General features: G+C 33.7%; 1 protein-coding gene across 1 annotated transcript in view; it reads left to right on the top strand.

The window, feature by feature from the left end:
• The window catches only part of CCDC175 (coiled-coil domain containing 175), a 35,945-nt gene that overhangs the window by 3,696 nt on the left and 18,423 nt on the right, over positions 1-13,826 (top strand). Inside the window, exons 2-10 of the mRNA XM_087922341.1 lie at positions 158-243; positions 1,147-1,258; positions 2,283-2,418; positions 4,060-4,288; positions 4,687-4,809; positions 5,679-5,788; positions 7,715-7,796; positions 11,340-11,476; positions 13,254-13,364. Of these exons, the coding sequence (XP_087778467.1) occupies positions 158-243; positions 1,147-1,258; positions 2,283-2,418; positions 4,060-4,288; positions 4,687-4,809; positions 5,679-5,788; positions 7,715-7,796; positions 11,340-11,476; positions 13,254-13,364 (1,126 nt within the window). The remainder of the gene's footprint in view (positions 1-157; positions 244-1,146; positions 1,259-2,282; positions 2,419-4,059; positions 4,289-4,686; positions 4,810-5,678; positions 5,789-7,714; positions 7,797-11,339; positions 11,477-13,253; positions 13,365-13,826) is intronic.

Genomic DNA, 13,826 nt, shown 5'->3' on the forward strand with positions numbered 1-13,826 from the left:
TATTTGGCTGAGAACTCCCAGAATTCATTCTGCAACTAAAATGTGAAACTAATAACTGTGAAGTTAACTTCCAAGTTGCAAAGCATTATTTTACTTAATGTGATTGAAAACTGAAAAGTATTTTGAAGTCAGGTTTCTTTGTTCCCTTTTTATTTAGAAAAACAGCTTCAGAATGAAAGACTACTATTCAACAAAGAAACTGTACAGCACCTTGAAGATGCTGTCAAAGCCATTAAAAAATTGGTAATATCAAAATCTAAAAAAGTATTCTCTAGATATTTAAAAAGTACATGTGTTGTGCTTTCAAAATTTGAGTTAGACTAAATAGTCTTGCAATGAATCTATGGATAAATATTTGTGTCCTGGATGTACTCTTATTAGAGTTCAGTGTTGCTGTAAAAAGAAGATCTCTGCTAGGATAATGGTGAGCTTTTTTAAAAAACACAATGTACCTTACAACTCATCTTCTCTCCCATGCCCTCTGTTCAACTTGCTTTTCCAGGCAGTGCTGGATTCAAATCTGATTTCAAAATTAGTATTCTATTAAACTTGGTGACAATATTTAGTCATGCCATATCTCCCACAGTCTGGAGGGGGAGAGGGGAGGAAAGAATACAGGTAGTTCTCGACTTATGACCATAATTGAGCCCAGAAATACGGTCATAACTCATGATAGTCATTAAGCGGGTCACCATGTGACCTAACCTAATTTTATGGCCTTTCATGGGGCAGTCATTACGCAAATGCTGTGGTCATTAAGTAGTCATTAAATACATGCATTTAAGCCAATGGGCTTTTTTTTTTAATGGAAACTGGAAATAAATGCCAGTTTTGGGAGAAAAAAGCCAAAAACCATAGTAAATATAACTAGGATATGTGGGCCAGTTGCCAAGTGCCCAAAATGCGATAATGTCACCTTGTGGAGGGGCAGCCATTGGAATTTCAAAACTGGGTCAAGTAGTTCTGGAGAAGTCCACTGTAACTTCAGATTGCCTTGCCCCATTTACTGAAATTTATTAGAGATCTAAGCAATAATTCTTTTACATTAACTTTATCACTACAAAAAAAAAGTCTGCACCTAAAGAGTTTAGGAAAGATACAGCCATCAGATTTTTTTTCCTTTGTCATATATCTGTCAATTTTTAGGAAAAGGAGAGAAAAGATACAATTGAATTGTTGGAAGAAGAGACCATAAAAAACTGTAATCTCCGTATCAGAGTCAAGAGTTTCCCAGCAATTGTTATGAAAGAATTTGAAGGTATTTTTAAGATCATCCATTTTATCTTAAAGTAAAATGCATTTGAGAATGCAACTTATGATTAATTTGCTAATTATGATAATTTATTTTAAGAACTATGCAGGTTGGCAGACAGCTTTATATAACTTATTTTGATTAATATTTGGATTTGGATCATAGAAATTAAGCTATAATTTTTAAGTATTAAAAGAGGAAACTAAGAAACATTATATAAATAGTTTTATTATTTATACCTGATTTAGAAAAAAATGTGAAATCAATACATACCTGCGGTTTACATACTGCTTAATCCCAGATCTCCACTAACACATCTCCAAACTGATCTGATAAAAAGGATTAAGTTTTAATAACCTACTGTTCAAGACAGCAACTTCTTTTAAACTCTTATTAATGATCTGAAAGGATGAATCCTATAGAAGACCAGATAAAGTTTGTGATAGAGAGCCAGGAGTGAATTAGGTTGTTTGGCCCTAATGCATTTAAATATTACCAAGATTTTCTAAGTATTGGAAGTATAGGAATATACTACGGATCCTTTGCTTGTTTGCTTGAATCTTTGGCTGAAGAGGTATTAGAACAAGTGAAGGTGAATATGGAAAAATAACTGCTTTAAAAGAAGATCAAGAAATTCATGGAACATGAAACATTGCATATATTTGAAGCTCCACATGTGGAGTTCATCAATATTATCTGGCAAGTAATAAAAAAGGTTTATTTTTTTTTGATATTCCAGCTTTCAAGACATCAGTATTTTCAAGGACTTGTTTCTGTGGAAACAGATCTATTCAGTATAACTGGAATATCCAGACAGAATGAAGACTAAGTCCAACTACCACTTCAGTGTGGCTAGCCTTTAGAGTCAGTGTTTTATCGAGGCCTTGTTTCCCTGGGACTTCTATAATTTCTAGATGATTCATTCGGCAATTCAAGTTACCACAGAGATCTGGTAATTTATAGAAACATTAAAAATGGATTTAATATTTTATTTCTTTCTGTCTTTCTGTTTTAAAATTCCTTATTTTAGAACTTGTGGCTGCTGCCCATCGATTTCATCTTAACAAGTTAAGAGAAGTAGAAGCTTCTATGAATGAAACTATTGCTGCAGTAGAAGAGGTGTACACAAAGCAAATGCTCTTTGAAGAACAAAATGAAACACTATGGTAGGCACTATTTGCTTGTAAAAATGAGCAATTATAATATTCAATTCCTTACCCTAAGGTCCATGTACTCTCTACTATTATTTTACTTACCTAAAATAACTTGTACAAAATTTTAAAAAAGCATGGAACATCTAACTGAAAGCTTCAACAATTAGTTTCAGTGTTTATGAAATATGTGCATTTGAGAAACAGTAACATAATTTCTATCTTATTTCTGCTAAATTTTATAAGGAAGTATGTGAAATCCACTGTTGGGAAAAATTATTTTTAATATTTGTGGTGTTTCCTCTTTGCATAGCATACTATAGAGATGTAACAATGTTATCAGCCCTTGGCAATGGGTTTCAACTTTCAAGATAGCATGTAGCCTAGAAACTACATTGGTCACACTTGTTGATGACCTTTAGAGAGACCAGGATCAGAGGGGTGCCTGCAACCTTCAAGTCCTCAATTTCTCAATAGTTTTTAGTACCATTTACCATGGTATCCTTCTGGAGTGCCTTGGTAAGACTGGAGTACTGGGCGCTGTTTTGTAGTGGTGTTACTCCTTCCAGAGGCCCTAACTCTAACCCTAACCTATATATATATATGAGTCCTTGACCACAGAGGTGATTCAATAGAAAGCTGAACCAATACTCTGAGGCTTTTAGGGTCTAGATGAGAAAGAACAGACTTGAAGTGAATCCCTGCAGAAAAGTGACTTTGAGTTTATGATTCCAATAAATATTATCTTTGACTATGAATGATTGGTATTCCTATGTTCAGAGTTGGTTTGCACTTGGCAGATCCTGGATTCACAGCTCCTATTCAATCAATAGGTAGTACTTGTGGCCAGGGAGATTTGTAGTCAGTCAGGTCTTAAACATCTCTTACTTGGGTTTTTATAATGTGTTAGGTACAACTGGTACAAAGTGTGATAATCGAACAATAGCGAGTATCCCAGTTCAGTATAATAAGATGAACCCACTGCTTTGGGATTATTATTATTATTGGTTACTATTTGGCTTCCAGATCCTTGTTGTCACCTTGATGGCCTTACATGGTTCTGGACCAGATTATCCAAGGATGTGCTTTCGCCAAATTAATTTGACCATTAAATCAGATCAAATAAAGTCAGTACTGTCTAGGATTGTTACTTCCCTCCCACCCACTATATTTTGAAATTCTGTCTGATCTTCTCCTTCCCTACTGAGTTCAGAAGAGTAATTGAGCCTTGGTTATTCTGTCTAGCATACCAGAAGGGCACGTTGTAAATGAAAGTTGAAACTGAAGGGCACTTAAATTTATATGTTTTCTGTACATTATTTTGATACTGCCAATTTTGTTTATATACTAAGTTTTATATTTTGATGATAACAATTTTGTTTATATTATGGGCAACTTTATCATTTTTAAGGGGGTAGTTTTTTATTTTGTGCTCATCTTGATTGTTAGCTATCCAGAGTCTTTGGTAATGGCTGGCATACTAACTAACAAACTAACTAACTAACTAACTAACTAACTAACTAACTAACTGGTTAGTTAATTGCATGAATAGATGGATGGATGGATGAGTTGATGAATGGATAGATGAATGAAGGAATGTTGGCTTATGTTGTTTACTGTCATTTTTAAGATTTCTTCACAATTTTCTTTTGGCAGTAAAGAGCAAGATCAAACATGGGAGAAATATAATGAAATTGTCCAATTAGTAAACCAACAAATGGCTGCAAAGCATTCCATGAACATTAAAATAAATGAACTTCGTAATATGACAAAAAAAGAGGAAGATGAAACGGCCATGGAAGAGATTGCCATTGAAGACCTAAAGCAAGTAATGGCTGCAGAAGCCCTTCAATTTAAAGAAAAGAAAGCATCGTTAGGGCGACAGGTACAGTTTTAGAAATTGAACCTTAGCACTGCATTAATGAAAGCATCAGTCTTGAGGACATCCATCCAGAGGGTTTTCCGAAAAGTCCTCCATGGTTTAAAATGAAACTGCTCATAAAGTGTAGTACACTGGAATTGAGTTTGAAGCCTTATACATGAAAAACATCTGCTCAATCATGTGAATGTAAAACATTTCTGCTCATTATAATTTTGGGATCTTAAATCTAGGCTGCCACTATATAATTTGCTAAAATATATCCATGAACATAAATCCCAACATTTGTGAAACAATTCTTACCCGTTTTAATATCTCTCCAACAATGCTGGAGGGATCCATAGAAAGTGCTAAATAATGTACAAGTAACAATTTTAGCTATATTAAAGTTGGTTTTTATGTAGATTGAAGAACTTCAGAAAAAACTTCAGATGAGAAAAAATGAGGCTGAGGAAAAGAAGAAAGAATTTGAAGAGTTGCTTAAAATACTATGTCGTTTACAGAAGAAAGTTTCATATTATAATCAGGTAAGTTGAATTGTGCCTTTGGTAATGTGCCATTTCAAAGTCATATCCACTGAGCATTATATTTTTCCGGTATAAAATTAATTGAGACTATATAAGTACAGTCTTAGGTAGACTGCATCTCAATGCATTAAGGGGTTAAATATTGAACATTTTATTTACGTATTTATTAAATTTGTAAGGCTACCTGTCTATCAAAGGAACAATAGACAGTGATCAAAAGTAAGAAACAACAACCATAAAACACTTCTCAAAAAAACAGATCAGTTAAACCAGTTCACCAATTAAAAATCCAGCCCTCAGTAATCCTTGGTCATGTGATTGTGATTCCCCACATTCCCTGCCATCTTCTGAGAAGTATAGTCAAATGGGGAAATTGTCAGGAAATTATAAGTCAGTCCTACCACTTTTTCACCTGCTTCTGGCACCCCCTGGGGGACCTATATACTCATATGTGATCTGTAGCATGTCCTTGCGGTAAGTACTCCACAGCACCCGAACTCCATAGTAACTGACCCTGACAACTTCCTGTGGCACCCATGTACCCGCCAGCTGCTTGCCTGGAAATCCCCTTCCCCATCCCATTACATAACCCACACAGTCCTGGAATTATGACAGCAACTGGGACTGCCACAATTACTGTTGCTAATTGATGCAGCCACATGAAGATATACAGCACTTTATAACTACATTGCTTAGCAATGGAAACTCTGGTCCCGATTGTCCATCTGAATTATAGGACTCTCTCTATTTCAGTGTTTTAATACTTTAATAGGAGCAATATGAACTTTTACTAATTACCTGTATCAGTATAAAATTAGCTTTTTATATAGTTACCATTTATACTATTGTCTTATTTGTATTTTTCATAGGTTGTTACTTATTTGAAAAAGGAGTTAGAAGAAATATTAAAAACCATCAAAGATCTAATACAAGAGTATGAGAGGAAAAAGGCTGAGAAAGAGGAGCTTATTAAAAGAAGGTAAACAAGATATACTTTTCTGTTGCAATTGCACTTGAGTTTTTTTTATCTCTTTGGGGTGTATGTGTTTGTGTTTGTGTGTGTGTGTGTATAGCAGAAAGCAAGCCTTCAGGCAGGGGTGGGATTCAAACTTTTTAACAACCGGTTCTGTTGGTGTGGCTAGGGCATGGTCATGTGACTGGGTGGGTGTGGCTTCTTCTTCTTCTTACCAAACCCATCCCTTCCTTCAGGTTATCCAGTTCTGACTGGACACTAAAAGATATAAAATACTATAGCAAATGGTAATTAGAATATGATTTACATTAAAATTAAGTTATAAGCTTAATTTGAAAAATGTTGACTCAGAAGTTGTGTTTTATGAAGCATGACTTATATATGAACTGGGGTGCAATAATTTGCTCAACAAACCAGATTTTAAGACAAATCATGATTTAGTACAATGTGCAAAACGTGTTGGTGAAAAAGCTTTTTAACATTTTCTTACTTAATCCTTTTAAACAGGAGATGGCAGTATACATTCTCCTGCCATACAGTTGGATTTTCTTATTCACATGCAACATACTAACATGTAATGATTAACATCAAAATGAATACAATGAACCTAAACACATGTGCACTTCACCTTTGATTGATTGTGGAAAGTTATCTAATACACATCTATCGCCTGTCAGCTTCCCCAGTGATGAGTACAAAGTTATTTACCTAGGAAAGAAAAGTCAGTAATGGTATTTATGGAAAAGACCTTGGAATAATAGTTGATTGCAAAATAAATACAGTATTAACCAGCAGAGAGATATGGGTGCAAGAAAGGCAAATGTTAGACAGCACCGTGTATAATTTTCAACTAATGGGAAGTAATTGATCCCTTTCATTCATCTTTGGTCAGATCCCATTTCAAGTTATATATTTAGTTTGGGCACCACACTTTCAGTGTTCAGAGAATTTGGAACATGTTTAAAGAATAATCATGAGCATGATTAGCAGGTTAGAATTGTGAGTCCTATGAAGAAAGATGTAAAGTACTGGATATATGAGGCTTTGATAAGAGATGATTGGTAGGGAGAGATGCTAATACTTTTATTTGCTTCAGAGATTATCATATCACCAGAGTGGTTAATCAGTTAATTAATTTGGATTTCTGTGCTGAGCATGAAGTAGAATGCAATGGTTTAAATGTTAAATTTTCTGTTTTTTTTTTTAAAGCCTTCAAGGTACTTCTGATTAATAGCAAATCCAGTGTGAATGTAATGTTCAGTGTTTCCCTAATACCATATTAGTTTATTTAATTTGTAAGTGTTGCATATTTCCCTTTGTGACTTTAGGCTGCAAAAGATGTAAAGGGGCTTGTTAATTTATATCTTGTGTTTTGGCCCTGTTTTTTTTTCCAGAAGCCAAAGGATTTGCTTGCAGTCAACCTGTTGTTAGATTTATATTTTTATGAATTTGTACAGTAATGCTGTGGGAAGCATACAAACAGGATATGGGGGCAATATATTTCCCTCAGTTTCCCAGCAGCAGGTATTCAGAAGCTGATGCCTTTGTTTCTTGAGTATCCTGCCATCATAACTGACTATCACTGATGGATTTATCCACAGTGAATTTGTCTATTTTTTTTTTCTAAAATTCCTGTAATTACATCTTGCAACAAGATTTGGCTCATCTTTAGCGTTAAGAAAACCCATTATTGTGTTCCATATAGGAATATATAGCATCAAAAGCAAATGGTGTGAGTTCTTGTATTTTTAGGTAGTGGTTCTCTGTAAAAAAATTATACAGAATCTCTCTGTTGGCATTTTTATACAACTTGATTTTTCTGAAAAAGAAAAATGCTTGTGTGAAGTATGTAAACTGACACAAGATAAACTGTGCTTGATGGCTTCTTTCTGTATAAGAACATGGTGCTTTGCTTTGATTACTGTTTTTCAGGCTTTGTCTTCAGGACAATCTAGTTTCATTAGATACAGACTTCGATGAAGAAAAAGAAAATTTGCTACAGCAGCTAGCGGAGGTAAAAAGAACAGATCCTGCTACTGAGTTTAGAAATAATGGAAATAAAGAATACTGGTCGTGACCCTCAGCCCATTTTTGTACCGATTAACTATTTAGTGGGAAGAGGCCAGGGTAGTTCTGCCCCGTCCTTTCATTGAAGTGAGCAGTATAGGCAGTTCTTTTATAGGTAACTATGTGCACATAACTCTGGTTGCTGACAGAAACTTAGGAATTATGCGTAATTGAAGTTTCTTCAATATCAATTCCACTATTATATACAGTATGTATATTTCTTAACATTATCTTCTGATTTCATTCTTGAAATATAGTCAAATCATTGACATGGTTTCTGCAACTAAAAAAAATTAAAGATGTTTAGAAAAATCCATGGGGAAATAATACAACAGTATTGTTGCTAACCTATTAATTGATCCTAATTTCATTTACCTGAGTAAAACTAAATTAATTTAAGAATAATATTTGGTGAAATTAAATAGATGTTAAGTCTCCCTTTGCCTGATTTCATTTTCTTACTGTTGTGGTTTGCCGGTAGCCGGTGCAGACAGCAGCGGAATCAGACAGTGGGGAAGAACGGGGACCAGTCAGGGAGTCTGGAGAGGACTTGGACGAGGGTCCTGTGTCCGATGAAGAGATGGGGCTAGGACCATCTGGAAGTGGGGTGCTGCTTTCGGAGCCTTTGGGGTCTGGCAGCAGTGAGGCAGAGGACCCGGGAGCCTGTTCCCAGTACGCATGTGCGCAAGAGCAGCTACTAGAAGGCGAGAGCAGCTGAAACAAAAGGGGCAACTCGGGAGTAAGGCTGGGAGGTGATTGTCCCTCCCATAAGGTATAAAGGACAGGCAAAGATGACAAAACCTTTCCAGGAAGCAAAGTAGTTTGATTGGTTCCAAGTCATCCTTGAAGCTCTTTGCAGTTTGGTTGGTTTTTCTTGTACTTCAGTTGGTTTCTTTTCTAGTTAATTTGATACTTCTGTTTTTGGCAACACTTCACAGAACTGAAAGGTGTGTGCATATCTTGGGGGATTGTTTGAGATTAATTCCAGCTAGGAATGAAAACAATTCCCAGCGTTGTAATAAAATAGGTTTTGGTTTTAAAACAAGTTTGTGAATAATTACGGTTTACTTTACGAAGCCTGGGTCAGAACACTTAGACTTAATCTAAATCTTAACCTCAGCTAAACTTTGACCCTTATATACACGAGGTACACTTTTAGAAAATAAAAAAAACATGTTAAAACAACAACATAAAGCTTTGTTTTGATTAGTGATAAAGAACAACTCCGTTTACATTTTCTTTTGTGATTGCCTACCCATCAATTGAAAGAGTGCCCATAACTAACCCTAAAATTTGAAATATGCTCCAAACCCTAATCCTAAACCTTGCTCAGTCAGTTTGACTCTTTTGTATTAGATGCTTTGCTACATTGCTATTGCTGAATTGCTATTTTGTTGTTTTGTAGTGAGATTAATTCTCAATACCCTTCAAAAAAGAAAAAAAGTAACTGATTTCAGCCAAGAAAATTAATTCTATAATCAAATTATTATTTTCTCCATGAAAGTCAATATTTTTTTTGCTCTTTTCAATGCCATTACTCCATTTTCATTCACGGAATGCAGCCAACTTAAAATAAACCAAACAAGATGAATTTATACTATAAGCTGATCTTTTTGTTTTTATTTATCTCTTTATAAAAACAAAAGTATAAAAAAGAACCAAAAAATCAGTAACAATATTACTTTAACCATGGATAAGATGAAAAAAGTGATTTTGATATGAATAATTGTAAAGCATCAAAACTAGGCAGCTTTCTTATAGAATCATTTAAAGTATATTGATACTTTCATTCCTGTATCAACTATATAATGAGATATTTATTTTTAGTGGCTTTACTAACTTTGATAGTCAAACTATTTCAAATAAAATGACAGTAATGAAACTAACAAGGAAACTATCTGCTAACAATGTCATGCTCACAATTATTCAACATATTAGAATGAAATGGATTTTAAAATTGAATTCTCATTTCAACTAGCATATTTTACTGAATTTTATTAAACCAATTTTTTATTTTATTTTATTAAACTAAATTTTATTAAACCCTTCAAAGTCTACTAAATTAGTTTTATATATATTAACTGTGACATGATATGCTTCTTATTGGATAGGCTATTTGATTCCTCCCTTAGAAAGATGGCTAAACAAATTCTTTGATGTCCAGAATAATTACATAATTTAAAAATAAAACTGATATAGAATTCAATTTTAACTGGAAACTATCCTGTATTATGACTTAATACATGGATTTGTACCTCATCCAAATTTAGGGTTTTTTTTTTCTATGTAAGGAATCTATATTTTAAATTCACGGAATATTCCAATTAAAATAGATTCTCGGTATTAATTTGGTTTATAATCGCGTATAATTTCACTCATTTATACTGTGTTGACTTTGGTTCCTAATGTATGTGTATTCTTAGTTTAAAACTTGATAGTGTTTTTACCTTTTAAATTTAAAGCTACGTTCTTTGTAATTCATAAGTTTAATAGAATAGCAGAGTTAGACGGGATCATGGAGGGCTTATAGTCCAACTCCTTACTCAAGCAGGAGATCCTATACCATTTCAAACAAATGATTGCCTAATCTCTTATTAAAAACTTCCCTTGTTGGAGCACCCACAATTTTTGGAGACAAGCTGTTTTATTAATTAATTATTCTCTTAGGAAAATTCTAGGTTGGTTCTCTCCTTGATTAGTTTCCATCCATTGCTTCTTGTTCTGTCTTCATGTGCTTTGGAGAATAGGCTGTTCCCCTTTCCTTTGTGGCAGCCCCTTAAATATTGGAACACTGTTCCAATAAAAAAATCACTGTTTTTTTATTGGCTGATTTCTTCAGTATACAACTGTCCAAAACAGTAAAATTAGGAAAATAGGTAATATTACATCTAACATATGAAAATGTGTGCCACTTAAGAGTCGTCAAAGAAATTGGACAACCTTGTAAATGTAAAGCTTTCAATTGAAAATCATAAAAAACATTTTTAAAAAATTCCTCAGTTTAAAAATCTATTTCTAAATTAAAACATTTCTAAAACATTGTGAAGTGTGGCTGTGATGTTGAGTTAAAATTGTTTATATATTTGATTGATTGAATTATTGATTGACTGATAGAGAAAGCTTGATGTTGCTGAATTAGAAACAGGAGACTGTGAGTTCTAGTCCTCCCATAATGGGTGTTAAATCACTCTTACCTAGTCCAATTTACAGCATAGGTTGAGGCTGTGGGGAGTTTTGCTCCCTTTTAATCATCTATGTTACAACAGATGCAGATACATTTGTAAAATATATTTAATGTATTCATATTTATTTTTTTCAAATATAAAAGTGGATTAATTTAAAACTTAAATGGTTTATTGACTAAGATATTTTTCAGGGGGTAAGACCTGCTTTAATAATACCTTATAATCTTTTGGAAGGCATGGGAATGTAAATGTTTTTAGAACCATTAAGCTTTTAGTTAAATAAATCATTCTGGGATTTTTTGTAGATTGCCCGGAAACTACAAGAACTTCAGGAAGTCTATCAAAAAGTCAAGGAGGAAAATGATATTCTTAATATGCAATACCAAATATTAACAAGTGAAGAAGAACATTTTTGTTCTGAAAGAGACAAGCTAGCAGCAGAGTACGTTAATGCTTCAACTTGTTTTTAATTCCATAGTACTTAAAATTATAATAAAATTGTTAGGTGCTTTCGAGTAAACAGCCCATGTCTGAACTGCATAATAACCTAAATAGGATCTCGCCACATACAAGGAGTGTTATTTTTATTTAAAATCTGTATGTCTGAAGTTGTCAAAATTATTTTAGCATAATTATTTTACAATAATTCATATCTCCATCTTGTTCAAGGAAAAAAAAAACTTTGTTCAAATTATCCAAGGGTAGCCATTCTATGCCTTATATTAGGTGTGTCAGTAATTTAACCTAAGCAAGTACTCCTATTTTCTGTTAGGAAATATATATCCTATAATTATAATGTTATTTTTATATTTTTAAAATATTTTAATCTTAAATTAATTATAATTTTAATGTTAATTTTATTGATTATATTTTACACCACCCAGAGCTCCTCTCTGAAGGAGGTAGATGGTTAAAAAATAGGAAATATAAAAATATATAAGAGCCGCAGTGGTGCAATGGTTAGAATGCAGTACTGCAGGCTACTTCTGCTGATCACTGGCTGCCTGCAGTTTGGTAGTTTGGGTCTCACTAGCTCAAAGTTGATCAGCCTTCCTTCCTTCCAAGGTTGGTAAAATGAGGACCCAAATTGTTGCAGGCAATAGGCTGACTCTGAAAACTGCTTAGAGAGCGCTGTAAAAAAGCACTGTGAAGCTGTATGTAAGTCTAAGTGCTATTGCTATTGCTATACTATAGGAAATATAAATAAATAAACAAACAAATAAATTCCATGAGACGGTGTGGAGTTGGTTGGAACAGCCAGGAGTTCAGTGCTGACCAGCTCAAAGTTGACTCAGCCTTCCATCCTACCAAGGTCAGTAAAATGAGGATCCAGATTGTTGGGAGAAATATGCTGACATTGAACCACCTAGAGAATGCTGTAAAGCACTGTGCAGCGGTATATAAGTGCAAGTGCTGTTGCTATTGCTAACTATACTTAGCATTCAGCTAGTGACTGCATCTTGATAATGTTGGCTGATCCCCAAAAGAATCAAGCCTGGTTAGTATTTGACAGAATACCACCAAGAAATTCCAGGTCTGTAAGCTAAGTTGGGATGCCAAAGGACATCCTGGAGGAAACCAGTGGCAAACTACTTTCATATAGTAATCTAGAAGATACATGGATTATCCCATGTGATTATGGGCAATCTTTACCTTTTAAATAGTTTTAACATGGAAATTGATTCCCAGGGGGAAAAAACTGCTAATAATTCTAAGTTGATGTTTTCAAATAGTTGAATATTGCTAATCTGACTGTTAGTTAAGGATGGCTCTGAAGGCAGAGTTGTTGTGTCTGAACAACAATGACTGTCTACAATAGGAACTGGTAGTACTACTGCTAAATGATTTCATCTGAGTCCTTCCTCCATGGAATAATGTTTACTTGAAAACTTCTATATGAATTGGGAAAAGGGATCCTGGAAGTCTATGCTAGGCTATCTGAATAATTATAGTAGGAAATCATGTTTTTGACATTCTGCATCCTGTATTCTTGTCATTTTGTGATTATCTCTTCCTGATTGTATGAACAAATTACCCTCTATTTTCTCAGATTTTAAATATTTTGATTGGAGTAATTCTTTTCTTAATCTCAGTCTTTATTGGAAAGCTACCCTAGAGAAGTACATTTTTCTATGGTTGACTAGTCATTTGTTTAATAAAATGAAAACATGTAAACAATTATTTTATAAATATTTAATCAAGTCTCATTTTTCAAATAGATTTGAAAAGTTATCCAATTGGCTCACAGAAAAGCTTGACTATATGGCAAAGCGTGTAATAGAAACAAAAAATACACAGGAGGAGCTGGATGAAATGCAGGATATATATGAGTAAGTTATTGCATTTCTTATGTACAAAATATCATGCTAAAAAGTGATTTTCTATTTCTTAAGTTTCTGCGAAGCAGAAATGTAACAAGAACTGATATACTGTAACTAAGGAGAAAGATTTGCCAACCAAGTTGTTATAAAACTAAATGAAAGTATAATTTAGTTTCATGGAATTGAAATAAATGTTCAGTTTACAAGATTGTGTGCAAAGGGTTCCAGATAAAATATACATTCTTGTTGCATTTGAAATCAGGAAATATACATTTGATTATTCATTGTTTAAAATATATATTTTTTAATTTGCTGGTTGGTTTAAGTCTGAAAAACGTAAAACAGCACTGTATTATACTGCACATATTGCATCATTATACATTGCTGCAGGTAAAATGAGATAACCATTTTTGTTGAAAAAGAAAGATACCATACATTCCATCTCTTTAAGGATCCAACTTTGAATATCTC

This window comes from Pseudonaja textilis, chromosome 1 (genome assembly GCF_049901715.1).
Source record: "Pseudonaja textilis isolate UNSWEBS1 chromosome 1, rPseTex1.2, whole genome shotgun sequence".
NCBI classification, from domain to species: Eukaryota; Metazoa; Chordata; class Lepidosauria; order Squamata; family Elapidae; genus Pseudonaja; species Pseudonaja textilis.